We start from the raw sequence: 18,222 nt of genomic DNA, 5'->3' as shown, positions 1-18,222 counted from the left end.
GTGACCTCATCTCTGAAATTAGGGATGTTAGGTGAAGCAGAAAATAATGAGTTTTCACACTATCAGGTTTGTTTGAGGGCTTTTCAGTGATTAAAAAAAAAAGCCCCAAACACTGAGTCTTGAATACAGAATAAATTCAATCACACTTTTCCAGCTGTGACTGTGTAACCCTCCATTCACCAGGCTGTGTGTGACTAAATGAGGACCCAGGTGACAGCTGTCCAAGAAAACCTGCAGTGCTCAGGCAGGTGTCACTGATGGAACAACCTGGCTTTTCTGGCTCATTCTCCCTCTTTGATAAATGCTCTCTGGGTGTTAAATGCCCCTCCTGTGATGGCAATGAATGTAATTAATTCCTGATGATGAATACATTTCCAGTAATCCAAATGACTTGCATTTTCATGCTATCTTGTTTTTGGACAGGAAGCCTCTTTTTTGCCAGCTATTGCCACATTGCCTGGATCCTGCAGTGTGAGAAAGGAGCTGCTGCTGCTGACCATTTGGCTGGCAAGCTGTGGCCAGGTGGCCATGGATCAGTGTGAGGGGCAGGTGCCTGACAAGGTGCTGGGAGCTGCCAACATCTACCAGGCCCTGGTGGCGTGGCTGCTGTCCCTGGTGAGTGCACTTGTTGCAGACATCTTTTATGAAAAATCCTTTCTTCGGATTTTTCCTTCTGAGAAGCTGCAGTTTCAGCAACAAAATGTAAACAATGATTATCTGCTGCTGTGGAATGCAACAGGTCCACCTGTGATTAGCTCCTCTTAGATGTTTATAATTAATGGCCAATCAAGACGGAGCTATCTCGGACAGAGTCTGAGAGAGCTGCCTTTTGTTTTCATTCTTTTCTTTTCTATTCTTAGCTTAGCTAGCTTCTGAGGAAACCTTTTCCTTTCTTTTCTTTTAAGTATAGTTATAATGTAATATATATATATATAATAAAATAATAAATCAAACCTTCTGATCATGGAGTCAACATTCTCATCTCTTGCCTCATCCAAGAACCCCTGTGAACATGGTCATATGCAGTGACCTGCCACTAAAGGCTCTGGATGATGGGGGCTGTGTTTGGGCCTCCACTAAATACATAATCACTCCTGAAATCTCCTTTTTCCACCCAACAGCTACAAAGCAGTGGCTGAACAAAGTGGAAATTATGTTTTAATTCACCTCGGAGTCTGTAAATAAAAGTGTCGCTGGAGTTGGTGGAGCTGGGTTGTGTGTGGAGTTTCTGAAGCAGTGAAAGATTGTTGAGCAGGATTTTCAGTGGTTCAAAGTGACTGCTGGCTCTTGGGCTTTGTCCTTGGCAGTGGACACAGGTTCCTGGTTTTCACCACTTGTTCTAGGTAAGAACAGACCCTTCCTGATAGTCAAGAGTGCTGTGAACAAATGAGGGGCTGCCTTAATTGTCCTTTGTTTTCCTCCTCTGAAGAAAACATCCTCTCTCCTTCCCATCCATTTCACCCTTTATTCCCTAGGGAAAACAGTGTATTTTCCCTCCCCAATGTATATTTTTCCTTCCCACCCTTCTCAGTGGCCTTATTCTTTTCCCTGGGGTAAACTCTGGGATACCAATACTGATCCACACAGTCAAGGTAGATTTCACCCTGAGCAGCCAGGCTTTTAAATCACTTAAACCCCACTTAAACACAATTAATTGTTAATGATGTTCGTGCTTGCATTAAAACATTGCTGACATTCTTTAGTGCTAGTTCAGTGCTAATGAAAATTGCCACTGGAACAGCCCTGCATCCTGAATTTTCCTTTCAGACTCCTTAGCTTGTGACCAGCTGCAGTGTGAGCTCTCTCCCCTTGTGTTATTACCATTTAAAAAGCCACAACTGAGCTCTGATTTATAGCAATGCTCTCTGAGCCTGAAAGGGTTCCTCAGCTTCCAGGGCTGTGTCACTCTGCTGGGTGCAGGCTCACATGTTCAGATGGATTTTGTGCCCAAGAAGAACTGGGGTAAAATCCCCCAGTTTATTCTACACAGGCTCTGAAATGGCTGTTGGATCACAGTGAAGAAGTTTGCATTTCTTTCACTGATAGAATTGGATGTGATGGTGTTTGCAGGGGTCCCAGGATGAGGGAAGGGATGAGGATTTGACTCCATGTTTCAGAAGGCTTGGTTTATTATTTTATTATATATATATTATTAAAACTATACTAAAAGAATAGAAGAAAGGATTTAATCAGAAAGCTAGCAAGCAAAGGAAGAAAAAAGGAATGATAACAAAATCCTGTGACTGACTGAGACAGTCTGAGCCAGCACTGCTGTGATTGGCCATTAATTAGAAACAACCACATGAGACCAATCCCAGATGCACCTGTTGCATTCCACAGCAGCAGATAACCATTGTTTACATTTTGTTCCTGAGGCCTCTCAGCTTCTCAGGAGGAAAAATCCTAAGGAAAGGATTTTTCATGAAAGATGTCTGTGACAATTGGAAATGTTGAGGCATTTTTAGGCCAAATTCTCATCTGGTAATCCATGCAATTCCATGGACTGGCTTGTGTAAATCAGCATTTCCTTGCTGATTCCATGGGAGATGTGCTGGATGCTGCCAGCTGGGAACAGTGGTCCCTTGGATGGTGCAGAATTCCCCATGGGAATCCAGTGGAGGATTTGGTGCTGGTGTTTTGAGTGATCCAGCTCAGCTGTGCAGTAGTTTGAAAATCCAGCCTGGCCCTGTGTTAAAAACATGTTTTTAAAGGCCTTTATCTCCCTGTAAATGCAGTAAATAGAGCTGATGATGCACTAGAGACTGGTGATGTTATAAACCAGGAGAACAAGGCTTGGAGTTTCTGTATCCACCAGAGCCCTGGGAGGGAATTACAGTTCTGTAGCTCAGATTTGCCTTTCTCTCCATCCAGAGCATGTTCTGCATCAGGCACCTCTGCTTTTCCTTTCTCCTGGCTTTGCTGATTCCCTGGGTCTGGCTTTCCCAGTTTTCTGCCCCTTTTCAGCAGCTGCCCTGGACAGTTTGCAGCATCCCAGTGCCTTTCCAGGCTGTTTCAGGTGTCTCTCCTCTCTCTTTTCTAACTCATGATCAAGATTTTCATGTATTCTGCATGTTAAAGTGTATCATGTTTTATTTGACTTTGAGCAACCTAAAGAGCCAGGGCATAGTCTGTCCCCCTGGACCTTCTCCCTGGATCTAAACTGATATTCACAATAATAATTTATGCCTTGAGGTTGCAGAAGTCACTTTTTACCCTTTTTGCTTTAAATCAGATCTATAAACTGGAAAATAGAATGTTTGCCTCCCACACACATGTGCACAAAAAATTCATGAAAAAGAAATCACCTCAGCCCAACTAAAAGGGCATTCACAGGATGGGGATTGCTGGGGTTTGGGGTGTCAGTTTGGGTTTTAGGGGAGCCTGCAGCAGCCCCTGGGCATGGCATCATCCCTTTGCATTGATTTGGAGCTGGGATTGGATTGATCTCAGTGTCACTGAGGAAGGCACACACAGTGCTGCTGTGACAGGAACATTCTGGGCAGCCTTGGCAGGGGCTCTGTGCTCACCCCTGCTGGCCCAGGGAAATAATGTGAATTCCTGCTTCCACACAGTGAAACTGGTGGAAGTCAGAGCCTGCAAGTCCTCATTGTGAAAATAAATCCCATGGCTTATCAAAAGCAATGTGTTATTCCTATTTAATTTGGTCTTTATTGATTTTTCTACTGGCTAAACCACAGCTAATCTACTAATCAAAGCACAGTTCTCCCTGGCTTGTTGTGGGGCTCTATTCAAAAGCAACAGAGCAAGTTAAAGGGTTTTTTCACTCCATCTAAAATGGAATTGTGTTCCAATGGATTTCCAGGTGCCTCCTGTGAAGAGGAAGGGTGGTCCCACAGCTCCATTTGAGGTGGTGGGGCTGCAGCAGGCCTGGACAGAGGAAGGCTTGGCCCTCTATGCCTGCCTGGTGGCACCAGAGGAACCTTCAGCCCAGAGGCACGAGGCAGCAGTGAGTAGCAGCATTTACACCTGGTAATTGTGCAGGCACTGCTGTGCACTGAGCACCAGGCTGGATGTGCCAATTCAGGCTGAAATCCCAGTCTGGGCAGGATGGAACAGTGGAAAAGCTGCCCAGACTGGGATGGGGAACAGCCCAGTGAGGAATTGCTTTTACAGCTGATTGCCAACCCAAGCTGTCCTCACTTGTGCTGCAGTCAGGTCATGGCATCTAATTGTGATGGAGTGAATTTTACATCTGCATTGTCTCACCCTTCACATGAGACATGAGAAAATAGAATAAAAGTTTTTTAAATGCCTCTCAGTTGCCCCATCTCTGAGTCAGAAAAGGGCATAATCCAGCAATGCTGCTTTTAGGTTATGTGCAGACCAGAAACCAGCTCTCTGTGGCATCATTTCTTGTGAATTGCTCATTAGCTGTAACCTCACACTGCAGAAACTGAGCTGCGTTTGGAGGAGACACATCTTTTGGCACCTATTCTGGTTTTTCCTCCTTTATTTTACCCATGTGAAGAGTGTGGCACAGGAGGAGGGATTATTTTTATTTGACTGCCAGGAACTGAGGCCTGGGAGCAGGACATGAACCTGTGCCCTCAATTTTGGTGGGCCCCAGAGCCTGAGCTGTGCAATAAAACTGGCAGGTCCTGCACACAGGCTGGGATTGGCACATGTGATGTAAAACATGAGATGAACTGTGAGCACATGTGATGTAAAACATGAGATGAACTGTGGGCACATGTGATGTAAAACATGAGGTGAACTGTGGGCACATGTGATGTAAAACATGAGATGAACTGTGGGCACATGTGATGTAAAACATGATATAAACTGTGGGCACATGTGATGTAAAACATGAGATGAACTGTGGGCACATGTGATGTAAAACATGATGTAAACTGTGGGTACATGTGATGTAAAACGAGGTGAACTGTGAGCACATGTGATGTAAAACATGATATAAACTGTGAGCACATGTGATGTAAAACATGAGATGAACTGTGGGCACATGTGATGTAAAACATGATATAAACTGTGAGCACATGTATGTAAAACATGAGGTGAACTGTCCTGAACACAGAGCTGTGAAATTGCAGCTCTGGGCTCTGCTGTGTTGGTTCTTTCACAGAGCCGGTTTGATACAGGCTCAAGCATCTTGTACCTAATTTTTTTTTTTTTTTTTTTTTTTTTTTGGAGACAGCTTTTTTTTTTAGTATTGCCACTCTTGCCTGGTATAAATATCTGAGCAGTGTGGCCAGGTGGGTGTGGGGAGCAGCAATCCCTGTGTCCCCCAAATCTGAGAGCCACTTGCTTGAATATCTGTCCTGTGGCTGAGGAACCCTGGAGGTGCTGCCCTGTGCTCTGCTGAGTTCCTCTCAGGTGCCTCAAAGTAACTTCTGTGGCTTCAGTGGATTTTCTACGCTGGTTTTGCCTGTTTCATCCCCAGATCTCTGTGTTATACCTGCTGGCCACACCATGGGGAGCCTAAATGGATCAGGATGTGTGAACATGGTTTTAAAACACACTTCAGCATCCCCTTCACTTGCAGCTGCTGCCTGGGGGCAGCAAAAATTGAATTTCCCATGTTGTATCACAAAACCTAGAGTTTCACAGCTGTGGCTCCAGTGATCCTGAAAATAAATAATGGATGCTGGCACCAAATGTCATGATTAAAACACTACCAAAAAAAGCCCAGCCCAAAACAATGAGCAGCTTTTCCACTGGAGATTGAGCAGAGGCTGAAGAGTTCAGGCTCTGCTGGACTGGACAAGGACTTGGTGTTGGCAATTGAATTCAACCAGAATGTGATAAATAATAAAAGATACACAGATGACAGTGAAGTGGCCAGTAATTAAGAAATTGATGGCTCAGAGTCCCCTTTTGGGGCTGGAAATGGACTCTGGGCTCTACACATTAGTATTAAAATATCATTTGTCATCATGGTTAACATTTACAGATACTTGGTATTTTTTGTGTAATCCAAAGGTCTTAAAGTCTCTCTAAATTCTTATAAATTCTCCTCAAATTCTTATAAGGTGTTTCCTCTGTGGAGCAAAGACAATGGAGGGACAGAGCCTGACCTGCTCTCTGCTGATTCCAGCTGAGGGCTTGGCCAAAGCACCAAAATTATTGAGCACTGATTATGCTCAAAATATTTCCCCAGGGTTACAGAACAGAATGAACTTCTGAAGCTGTGGGCTCAGGCTGTCCTGAGTGTTTGGTTGGAGCTGGGAAGGGTTAAATCACATCCTGGTGGAACAAACTGTGCAGTTTCTCCAGTCCTTCTCATGGAATCACAGAATGGTTTGGATTGGAAGGGGCCATTCAAGGCCATCCACTCCCAATCTCTGCAAGAAGCTGGGACACCTAATGTGAGAAATAAATGAATTTGTAGAGAATTCTTTAAGCATATTTTATCTAAAGGACATTAGGTACTGGGCTAAAACTCTTAACAGGCATTCCTTAGTATACAACTTGCTTATTTATATTCATTGGTAATGCAACAGCAATAGCCATTGTTGGTTTTGGTTGAATTGCCATTGGAGCATTGTAAGTAAGAGCTGAAATCATCAGCTCTTCATTACAATTTGGTGAGATGATAGTTGGGAAAATTGAAAGTCTAAGAATTCTATTACTGTCCTTGTCTATACTTAGAAATTCTTGTCTTTGTTGTAAAGTGTTAGTAACTCTTGTGGGAATGCATTCATGGTAAAAGTCTTTAAAAAATGTATTAATTTGGAAGTTGCCAGTTCACATTGTGAACAACAACCTTCCACCATCCCAGGCTGCTCCCAGCCCTGCCCAGCCTGGCCTTGGGCACTGCCAGGGATGCAGGGGCAGCCACAGCTGCTCTGGGCACCCTGTGCCAGGGCCTGCCCACCCTGATCATGACAAACTTCTGAGCTCAGCTCTGTTGCGCAGCAGTGACGTTTCAGGTGTTGGGGCAGCTCTTCCAAGCAGGACTTGGGTTTCCTGTCCCTCATTAGAGGCTCTTTGTGCTAGCACTGACTTGTGTCAATCTTTCTTTCCTGAGGCATTTGTAGAGCTGCTGCTTTCCCCAGCAGAGATCAGAGCTGGGAGGAACAACACGAGTTGGGATGTCAGCGCCAGCAGAGACAAGGAAAATGACAGCAAGGCTCTCTGTTCCTGCCCTTGGGCAGCTTCAGCTGCTGTGGAGAGAAATGTGGACTTTATTCTTCACACTGCAGCCTCAGCCTCTCACTGTCCTGTCAATGTGCAAGTGTCAGTGGCTGAATTGAAAAACAACATCCTGTTGGGGCACTTACTGGTTCTTGTTCCAGTTGTCTCCTGTGGGCACAAAATGACACTTTTCACGCCTTAACTTTAAAATATGATTGGGTTTCCAGGTACTTTGTTGCATCTGTTTGCTATAAAAATTTAGGGAGACCTTAAGCTACTTATTTTTGATTATGCAAAAATGACCAAGTATCTGTAAATGTTAACCATGATGACAAATTATGTTTTAATACTAATGTGTAGAGCCCAGAGTCCATTTCCAGCCCCAAAAGGGGCCTCTGAACCATCAATTTCTTAGTTACTGGCCACTTCACTGTCATGTGTGTATCTTTTATTATTTATTACATTCTGGTTCTCTGCCCCAAGGTCTAATAGTTATAAATAGAATTATAATGGTGGCTTCTCCAGGAAAAAGCTCCTGTTCTTTGCACATCAAGAAGTCTTTTGACTTATTCAACTGGGATGGTATCTATTCCTATATCCAGTGGTTCTGCTATTTTTCCTCTCATTTTTATCAGCTTTTTTGGGGGGTGATTTTATTTCTGTCCTCCTCCAAACAGCTAATAGAAGTGAGGCAGATTTCAACATCCCTGTCTGGTCTTGGCTTCTTGTTGTCAGAAGAAATGTCAAAACACTCACCTCCTGTAATTCCTGTGTGCTGATGGACAGGCTGCAGTTCCATGTCTGATGGGAATGAGATTTGTACATGGGAATGAGATTTGTGCAGCCTGTGCTCTCTGCCAGGCATTCCCAGTTATCCCACTGGCAGAGCTGTGGGCAGCTCTGGGGCTCCTCTCTGCCCCTCCATCCCTTCATTCTCTGCAGGCTCAGAGGAGCTCCCAATCTCCTTGTCTTTTGATTTGGGGCTTTCCTCCTTGAGCTTCACTTTTTAGGTACAATAATCACAGAGTGATGGAATTTCCTGAGTGGGGAGGGACCTCCAGGGATCACCCAGTCCCACCCCTGGCCCTGCACAGACCCCAACACCCCCACCCTGTGCCTGGGCACTGCCCAAGCTCTCCTGGAGCTCTGGCAGCCCCGGGGCTGTGCCCATTCCCTGGGGAGCCTGGGCAGTGCCAGCACCCTCAGGGGGAAGAGCCTTTCCCAAAATCCAGCCTGGCCCTGCCCTGTCCAGCTCCAGCCATTCCCTGTCCCTGTCCCAGAGATCAGAGCTGCCCCTGGGGAGGAGCTGCAGCCCCCCCTGAGCTCTGCCCTCAGTCTCCTCCTCCAGCTGAACAATCCAAGTGCCCTCAGCTGCTCCTCAGACCCTTCCCCATGCCCAGGTCCCTCCTCTGGCCACTCTCCAGTAGCTTCAGATCCTTCTGATATTGTGGCACCCACACCTGCCCCAGAGCTGAGATGAGGCTGCAGCAGTTCCTTCTCTTCCCTCTGAGTTACTGGTGGAGAGATGTTCTGCACAGTTGCTGAGTCTGTTAATTTCTAATTAGGTCTCCTTGAGGTCACTGGTTTTATTCTCTGAAAGTCTTGCTAATTAAGAATCAACCTGAAGAACAATGAGCCTTAGAGGGGAGGTTAAATGATGGAAAACTGTAGTTTAGCAGTGCAGTATTCAATATTAATGTAACAGTATTAATATTAGCCTCAATCTTTAAAAAAAAAAACAAAACAAAACAGAATAGTTTGGATTGGAAGGGACCTTAAAGCTCATCTAATTCCAACCCTCTGTCATGGGCAGGTACAGCTTGCACTGGACCAGATTGCTCAGTGCTCTCTGCACCCTGGCACTGAACACTCCAGGGATGGGGCACCAACACCTGTTTTCATTTATATCCCTAAGTCTTTGGAAGTTAATGTTTCATTGTGTTGGGCTGGTTCATGGCCCTGTTTATGGGATTTTCTCCCCCTCTGAGGGTGGTGGAATCTGCTTTGGAGCAGGGTTTGAGAGCTGATGGATGGGATGAGATGGGATGAAGGGTACAGGGTGTCACACCAGGGGTTGGTTTGGAGCATCTGAGGGCAGCTGGGTGGAACTGGGGTCTGGGGTGGCTCTGGGCAGAGGAGGAGCTGCTGCAGCTGCAAGGTGCAGACAGAGTTTCTGAAACCATCACCAAAGCTTTTTAACCACTGGCTCTTTGCAGACTGCAGAACATCTCCAGGGATCACCCAGCTTTTACCAGAAGATTTCTGCATTTCTGACTTCTACATGGCTTCCAGATGTTATCTGGTGGAGAGATGAACTGGCCAGTCACTTCCAAAAGAAGCTGTGCCCACTTGTTCCTGCAATTCCCTCTGTCCTGCTCAGTAATATCATTGCTGTTAATCCTGACCCTCAGGTACTGTACACAAGTGCTTGGACTTCTGGTATTTTTTGATCAGCTCCAGTAAAAGTTGTTTTTCCAGTGTTAACAGATATTCTCATTTGCTTTAGCAAAGGATTTAAACAGAGTTTGAAAACAAATGCTTCTAATATTAGAATATTCTGTGATTTTAATATCTGTGGATTTCCAGGGAAGTGTGTGAGCTCCAAGGACACACCAGCTCTCCAAACCAAGTGCTTCCAATCTCTTGCCTGCCTGGAAATGTCTGCAGGAGCACTCACTGCTGTCCAGAAGCTGAATAATAATTAACCTTTCACTTCTGTCAGATTAGCAAGTGCTCCATAACAAATATTCCACCAACGAAATATTACAAGTATTCCTTGTACTAATTGGGGGAATTTATTCCTTATGGGCACCCAATGTTGCTTTTAGGCCTTTACACCCTTTCCTACCTTGGTGTAAATATTTAGAGTGGGTTTTCAAAGCAGCACTGAATATGACCTGATTTCTAGATCTTTTGTTTTGTTTATTTCTTTCCCACAGCAGCACCAGCCTTTGGACAATTGTGCTCTTTTCCCAATATTTGTAAATGAACAAAACCCTTGAGACACAATTCCAGGGAATGGCAAAGCCTGCAAATTCTTGTTCACAATGAAGTTTTAATTTTGAAAATGATGTAGCATGAGAACTTTTCTGCCATTTCAACCAGATTTGGGGATTACCATGACTCTGTGAGAATCAATGCCATGAAAGCTTAGGGGTTTAGCAGTGCACTTAGCAATTTGCCTAAAGGTTTATCCCACTTGTGTGCGGGAAAAGGAGGCTTAGTGTTGTTGATTTGCAGTCACTGTGGCTTTCAAGCAGAAGCAAGAGCCATAAAGAGTCTGACTACTCGTAAAAGATAAATCTGCTCCATGCTTTTTAGGCATAAAATAAGGCAGCATTTAAAACAGCCAGGGCTTTTATGCAAATCCCTTATTAGAGGAATTATAAATCATTAGGAATTGAACAGCAAGATAGCAGGCACTTTCAGTGGGTGGATCTTTGCCTTGATGCCATGGAAAACATGATGTCAGTTTAAAAACCACATTCTCTTCCCATCAAATGCTCTGTGCCCCCCAGGCCTGAGTGAGGCTGAGACCACTGTGTGCTGTGGCTTCTTCACAGAGTTATGGAATCACAGCATGGTTTGGGTTGGAGGGACCTTAAAGCCCATCCTGTTCCACCCCTGCCATGGGCAGGGACATCTCCCACTGTCCCAGGCTGCTCCAAACCCTGTCCAGCCTGGCCTTGGACACTGCCAGGGTGGAACAGCCACATTTTCATAGCTGGTTAGGCAGCAGGGCTGATTTCCAAAGCTGGGCTCAATGAGCCACTCTCTCAGCAGGCAGCAGCTCACCCTGATGTCTGCCCTGGAGCTTTGCAAAGTGCTACCAACTGAGAATGTTCCCAAGTGTCATTAAAATACAACCAAAAAGTGCTGCATAGAGAACTCAGTATCATCTTCTTTTAACTTCTTTGGTCTGAAGGTTTGGTACAAGGCCAGTGATCCATGCTTTGCTTTTTGTACATTTGTGTTTGTTTTGAGGTAGTGTGTACAAAACTAAGCAGCTCAAAGAAGCTGTGCCCACGTGGAGGAGGAGCATGCAGTGAATCCCTGCTTTTGCTCCAGGTAGATCAGAGTCTGAGAGAGAAATCTTGGCAGGATGGTGGAAAAAAATGGGTAGAAATGGAGACAGAGGGAAGCTGTTGTGTACGAGCAGCTCTGTGTGTGATCTGGGGAGCAATTGCCAGCAGTAATTGTAATAACCTTTATGCTTTTTGTTTGTTAGTGCATGAGCCAATGTCTTGTTTTCAGTCAATTTGTCTGCTGGATTTTCTGCCTGTTCTGGACCTCAAACAGATTGCTTTGCCTGTGCTGGTTTTTGGAGGCATTTTTATGAGTACTGTGCAATGAGCCCATTAACCTGCAGCAATTCACTGCTGATAGGAGCAGCAGCTCACAATGCAGGCATTAAAGCCCAGCTTGGGCTGGGAGTGACACCAGCCCTGTGGAAGCTGCTAACTGTAAGGTCCCCTGTCAGCAGAAAGAGGATTTCTTCATTTTAGCATAAAATAAAAGTATTCTGCTGCTAAGCCTCAGGATGCAAACTCTCACCTTAGGGATACAGACAGCACACACAGAGAAAGTGTTGGTGCTGCTTTTCCCCTGCCTGTTTGCTCCATGCTGGAGTTCTTTTCCTCTCCCTCAGCTCTTCTGGACATTGGGACATTTGTCCAAAAGGTTCAGCTTTTGATGGTCATTTTCCAGAGCATCTCCTTGAACTCCCAGCCTGTGCAGGTGCCTGCCAGGACAGAGTCAGGGCACAGCAGCATTTCCAGGGAGCTTTTAAGGAAGAAGGGGAACCTCCAACCCTCCTTCTCTGTCCACAGACATCCCTAAGTCAAGGTGAAGGAGATTTCTTACTTTAAGTCCCAGAAAACTGATTTTGTTGCACCTCCTGATGATCAGTTCCCCTTGTGCTGTTCCTTTATTCGCTTCCCTGCTCTGACACAAAGTTTGTGTAGGTTTTTCAAATAGCAGTGATTAAGGGCAGGTCTATACAAAGTTTCCTCCTTACTTTTTGCTTAAGCAAAGCTCAATTCTTTTATTTTTATTTTTTTTTTCTGGTTAATCATAGATAAGAATCCCAGAACTGGGTCCAGGGAGCTGAATTTGCCCCAGTATTGTGACCCAGGCCTGCTGAAAATGCCCAGCAGCACAAGACTGACCTAACAGCAAGGCTGATGTGTGGCAGGGGGCTGGCAGGAAGTAGAGCAGTTCTTTCATGTGGAATTTCAGATTTTTGGGCTTTCCCTGCTGGAGTTGATGTTAACTGTGTTGCCATAGGAGCTCTCACACACAGAAGCTTTGAAAGTTGCATATTTTATTTCACATTCTGAAATAACCATGTTGGATACACGAAGAGCTGGCCATTGCTGCTGGAATTTGAAATCCCTGTGGAAAGCAGCCCCAGATGCAGCACTTGTTGCTCTGTGCACTTGAGGCACAGATTCAGAGCTGAGATTCCCAGGCTGTGTGTGCAGCCTCTGAAGGGGCAGTGGGAGGCACTTGCAGAGGCTCTTTCAGCTCTGTGAGTCTGTGTTTGAGATGAGCTCAGTGAGAACACTGAGCTCCCTGGGCTCTGAGTGCTGTGACATTATTTCATTGACAAGTACCATGGCCTTGGCCCTGCTGAGTTGCCTTCAGCATCTTCCACTGTCTTTTGCTGTAACAGCTTTTAATTTCAGTGCTGAGGGAGGCATGCTCAGGGAGCTGCTGCTCATCACCACAGCTTTTTATCAGCTTTTCACCCAACCCTGCAGTGGCTGTGTGGGCACTGCCTTTCACACATCCCCAGCTGCAGCCACTGGGCTTTGCTGTGGGTCAGTGCCTGTGCTGGGGCAGTTATGGTTTGATTTGGGGTTTTCGCCATGTGTTCTCTCTCATTTCATGCTGTGTGAGCAGCACCCAAGCTGGGCCATGTTTTGGGATGGAAATGCTGCCTGAGCTCCCTGGAGAATTTGCTCAGCTCCCAGATTTAGTTCCCCACATTGCTGTGAGCTCCCAGCTTCAGTTCACGGCCCAGGGCTGTGCTTTCCTCCTCCAAAGCTTGAAAGATCTGATTGTTGTGCAGCTGAACTGGGCATTAGGGAGGGATAAAACACCCAGGACAGCTCCTCCACATGGGCTCATGTAGGAGCGTTGGGGGCAGGATGGTCGGGAGGGAGACAGAGATCTCTGCAGCCAGGTCAGGAACTTGGGGTTTATTGCAAAGGGCCTGGGGGCAGGGCCCTGCTGGGAGCTGCCAAACACAGCTCAGAGCAGGCTGAGAGAAGAGAGGGGCAGAGAGGATGAGAGGGTGAGAGAGTAAAAGGGGTAAGAGAATAAACAGGGCAAGAGGCAAGAGCTAAGAGAGCGAAGTTCCCATTCAATACAATAGATCTTCTTCTGTGTTGAATATTCTAATTCTCACTAACCAATCTAGTACAAGATACAAATCCTACAGCATTTCCATACAGCCTATAAGAATCATTACATTACCATACTGTGTTACATTTTAAACCCTAAAAACTCCTCTTTGGGCCCCTTCTGCCAACCTGGCAGGGTCTGCTCAGACCCTTGGGCCTGCCTGCAAGCAGAGGGTGTTGTTCCATCAAAAGGGGATTGCCTTCAGCTGGCCATGCCATTGTTTTCCAGTTGTTCAGTAACTGAGGTATCTCAAAGCTTGCTTTCATTTCAATCTCACTTATAGTTTCCATATTCTCAAAATCTTTTGCCAGACAATCATATTTATAAGGCTTTCCTGTTTCATCTTCCCCACCAGGCTCACCCAAAGCAGAGCTGGCAGGATGAGTCCTGCAGCATTGGTAGTGCCAGCCATGGAGCCAGCACTCAGCTCTGGGACATCCAGGCTGAAGCTGTAAAGCAAGAGCTTCAAAAGGACAGGTTCATCCTGCCCTCTGCTTTCAGACCTTGCCTGTGGCTTCTCTTTATCTGAGGCAGTGGAAAGGCTCAGGTCTTGCCTGGCTGGCAGCCTGGGTGTGCAGTGCAGCCAGCTCACCTTGTACCAGCAGCTTGGGTGAGAGCACATCTGGCTGGAGATCCCATATGGATAAGGCTTGTCTGGGGGAGAAATGTTTGTCTTGGCATTCATCTATTTACATTTATAGAAAATAATCCACAGCTGCAGCCCAGAATGGCTGTACCTTCAGGAGGCAGAAGGTGACATCCTGGCCCTGGCTGAATCCTGCTGGAGTCTGGCATTTATTTTCATGGAGCCAGGAGTTCAGGCAGCCCCTGGCATTTGTAAATAAAACCCCTTAACCTTTAGAAGGAGGAAGGACTACACTGATGTCTACCAGAGCTGGCACAAAGATGAAAGCACAGCTTGGAGAGGAATAAAACATTAGAGGTTTTCATTCTTCCTAAAATTTGACAGCTTACATTTAGATTGTGTCCATCACTCATTATTCCTGAAAAGAGCAGCTTTAAAGAATTCTCAAGCTGCTCTGCTTTGCCATTGGTGCTGCTGGGCACAAAGCTGGGGGCTGCTCTCTCATTCTGTCTTCTGTGGTTTAAGATCTCCCCTTCTCAATCCAGAAGGGGAACAAAGGGCAGTGAGATCCATTTCAAATTGTTTGAAATCCACTCACCACAACTGGTAGGAAGACAAGGAAGAAAGGAAGGAAGTTAAGGAAGACCGCATGTCTCCCTTGCTGAGCTCTCTCCATCTCAGACTTTTTGCTGCCTGTGGTTTTTATAAGCTACAAGAACGTAGAATTTGGTGGGTGATTGGTTGATGATTTATCATCATGGTTTGTATTTTTGGTTGGTTTCTTTGGGCTGGTTAGTTCTGGGGTTAGTTCTGTGTTTGTTTGGAGGTGGTTGTGGAGTGATGATGACAGTTGGTTATTGGTTTTGATACTAGGAAATATAGAGGAAGGTTAATTGAAAGTGTATTGATGACAAATGATTTGGATAATGTAGGGATATATGGTTTAATTATTTGACAAAAAAAAAAGTCAAAATAAAAAATTTGCATAAAATGGAATTTAAATACTAGTTCCTAGTAAATGATAAAATAATTAATATGTCTGGCAACCTGTACTAAATTCTGCAGCCATCTGAAGGGAACATGCACACTGGGGAGGGAGGATGTGCAGAGAACACACTCAGCATTGTGTTCATCTGGATTCTACCAGGAAAATTGTGCTCCTGCACAGGCAGCAGGGAGAGGAGAGAGTTTGAGAGTGATGTGCCTCATTCAGGGGCAGGATTTGCTGAATCCCATCAGACATGAGCCTTGCTGAGTGACAGAGAGAGAGGGAAATGCTTTCTCAGCTGGGCCTGATGTGCTCAGCGGGGCTGGCAGGGAGAGGTTACCTGAGCCCAGAACTCCCCCCTGGCTCTGCAGGCTCTGCAAGTGCAGCATCCTGCTCTGAGGGGTCTGGTGTTGTCTCACAGAGATAATGGCTGAGCAGAACTTTGCCTTGTGTGTGAGATGAGATTGTGGAGTACATGGGGATGCTTCCTGCAGTTTCTGTTTTCCTGCTGGGACTGGGAACAGCCTGGAAGAGTCCTTGCAACTCAGGAGACTCAGATCACCTGACAGCAAAAGCTCTTCCTTTGTTTTCAGAGATGGGAACAGAAAACACTGGAAGCACAAAGAGGGGATCACAGGCTTGGTCATATTTCTGTGTGACAGTTGAATATTCATGGCTTTGCTGCAGCTGCAGTCTCCTCTGAAATGTGCTTATTCTTCTTTCTGCTAAGGATTTTACAGCATGTTTTTGTTCTCCTGTGAGTTTCCTTCCCAGAACTGTCTGCCTTCATCTGGGTAATATTATCTGAACCAAAGCAGGAGCTTGGGGTTTCTTTTAAATGCTTTTGGAAAAACTGGTGTGCTCAATCCTAGCTGTGGCACAAAGTGGTCTTTTCCAGGGTCTTAAGGTGACAGAAGCTGGAATTTGTCACCCAAACCAAATAAGGATAAATGGACAAAAAGGAATAACTAAAACCAGGAATTTATGGATGTGCCCTCCCTCCCTGCTCACCCTGATCAGGGCAGTGTGGATGGAGAGGATGTCAGTGCTGTAAGAAGCCCTGGAGACACACATGGGGATGGTTATGGTTCATGAGTCTGGGCTTTGAAACCTGTCACAGCAGAAGTCAGAGCATCCCTGGGGCTGTGCAGCTGCTGCTGCCTGAGTGCAGGAGCCTTGCTCCCTGGGAGGAGGCTTTTCCAGGAGATGGGAGGTTGGTACAGGGCTCAGAGCTTCACTGTGTTTCCAGGTAGGGATCTGTGACGGTGTTCACAGGGGTCTGAGGATGAGGGAAGAGATGAGGATCTGACTCCATGTTTCAGAAGGCTTGATTTATTATTTTATGATATATATTACATTAAAACTATACTAAAAGAATAGTTTTAAGAAGAAGGATTTCATCAGAAGGCTGGCTAAGAATAGAAAAGAAAATAATGATAACAAATGTTTGTGTTTCAGACAGACAGTTTGAGCCAGCTGACTGTGATTGGCCATTAGTCAGAAACAACCACATGAGACCAATCCCAGATGCAGCTGTTGTGTTCCACAGCAGCAGATAATCAGTGTTTACATTTTGTTCTTGAAGCCTCTCAGCTTCTCAGGAGGAAAAATCCTAAGGAAAGGATTTTCCATAAAAGATGTCTGTGACAGTGATCAAAGGCTGGGCTGCTTCTTCACCACTCTGAGGGTTTGGGGAGTCTCCTCTCCTCCCACCAGGGACAGGTCAGCACTCAGAGCTGATGCTTCCACAGGCTTGGGAAAGGATTTACAGCGGCTGTGATGTTGGAGGAGTGACAGGAACCAGCCCTGAGGTGAAATTCTCACACCCACCCTCTTGTGGAACATTAAAAGTAACACTAAAGTAACATAAACAATGTCCAAGTTCTTTCAGTAGCAGAAGGTTCCTGCAGAGGATCCCCCTCTCTTTTTGTGCCCAAAAGGGCTCAGCTCAGTATTAGAACAACTGGCTCCATGCAATTCTCTCCTACCTCACAGGGAAAGTGACTTTTTGCCTCTTCTTTCCTGTTGATGGCACAGGAAGGCTGTGTCAGGAGCTTTCCACTGGACATTACAGCCAGGCTGGACAAAGCAGGGCACTCATCCTACAGCCACCTCTCTGCTTTCTAATCCACGAGGAGAAGGATTTTCTGGGAGAAATAAGACTTTTCAAGCTCTGTTCTCTGTTGGTTTGTGAACTCCCATTCAGGTTGGCTGTTGGAAAACAGATGTGACAGATGACAGGAACAGTTCCCACAGCCTTGCTTCCCAGATGTGGCCTTGGAGCAGCATTCTGGGATCCCCGTGGATCCACAGCTTACACCAGGATGTGTATTTGCCTGATTTCAGGCAAATATCTCATGAATCCCCTTGGATTTTTCAGCCTGGATTTCCACCTGGAATCCCCTTGGATTTTCCACCTTGGATTTTCCACCTTGGATTTTCCAGCCTGGATTTCCATCTGTAATCCCCTTGGATTTTCTCCTTGGATTTTCCTTGGATTTTGCAGGCTGGATTTTGCAGCCTGGATTTCCACCTGGATTTTCCTTGGATTTTCCAGCCTGGATTTCCATCCTGGAATCCCCTTGGATTTTCCCCCTTGGATTTTCCTCCCTGTGCCCTGGAGCTGGATGATTATCCTGCAGGTTTCTATGGAAATAGAGGCTGGTGCTGGTTTGAGCACATTTGTCTCTTCTTTTCCTTCTGGAGTATTCACAGACAGGAGTTTTGTTCAAGGAGCAGCTGGAATAAATAGGAAATTGGGATTTTGCTGCATTCCCACTCTGTAGGGCTTGTCTGGGCTCACTGCACTGTGCCACTGCTGCAGACAGGAGCTGGCATCATGCACTGGCAATGGGGAAGATCCCTTTCCTTAAATCTCCTTTTCCTCTGATGATATTTTCCACAGCAACCAAGTGTAATGTCAGCAGTGGAGGCTGGGGATTGATGGATTGCAGGACAGAATGCACAGATCCGCTGGGAGATGCCAAAGCCCTTGGTTTGGTGCAGTTGATTTGACTGAAACAGAGAGAAAAGTGAAATCCCCATTTCTGATTTCAGGCAAATATCTCATGAAGCACAGGAAACAGAGGAAGGAGACAACACAAAAGGTTGCTGAAGTGGAAAGGCA

At 45.8% G+C, this 18,222-nt stretch overlaps 1 protein-coding gene across 1 annotated transcript in view; it reads left to right on the top strand.

Moving 5' to 3' along the window:
• The window catches only part of DNAAF8 (dynein axonemal assembly factor 8), a 99,272-nt gene that overhangs the window by 26,803 nt on the left and 54,247 nt on the right, over positions 1-18,222 (top strand). Inside the window, exons 10-12 of the mRNA XM_058816287.1 lie at positions 424-615; positions 3,824-3,967; positions 9,330-9,524. Coding sequence (XP_058672270.1) covers positions 424-615; positions 3,824-3,967; positions 9,330-9,524 — 531 coding nt within the window. The remainder of the gene's footprint in view (positions 1-423; positions 616-3,823; positions 3,968-9,329; positions 9,525-18,222) is intronic.

This window comes from Ammospiza caudacuta, chromosome 17 (assembly GCF_027887145.1).
Source record: "Ammospiza caudacuta isolate bAmmCau1 chromosome 17, bAmmCau1.pri, whole genome shotgun sequence".
Lineage (NCBI taxonomy): Eukaryota > Metazoa > Chordata > Aves > Passeriformes > Passerellidae > Ammospiza > Ammospiza caudacuta.
The sequence above is the reverse complement of the archived record's forward strand: the minus strand, read 5'-3'. Positions and strand labels throughout refer to the sequence as shown.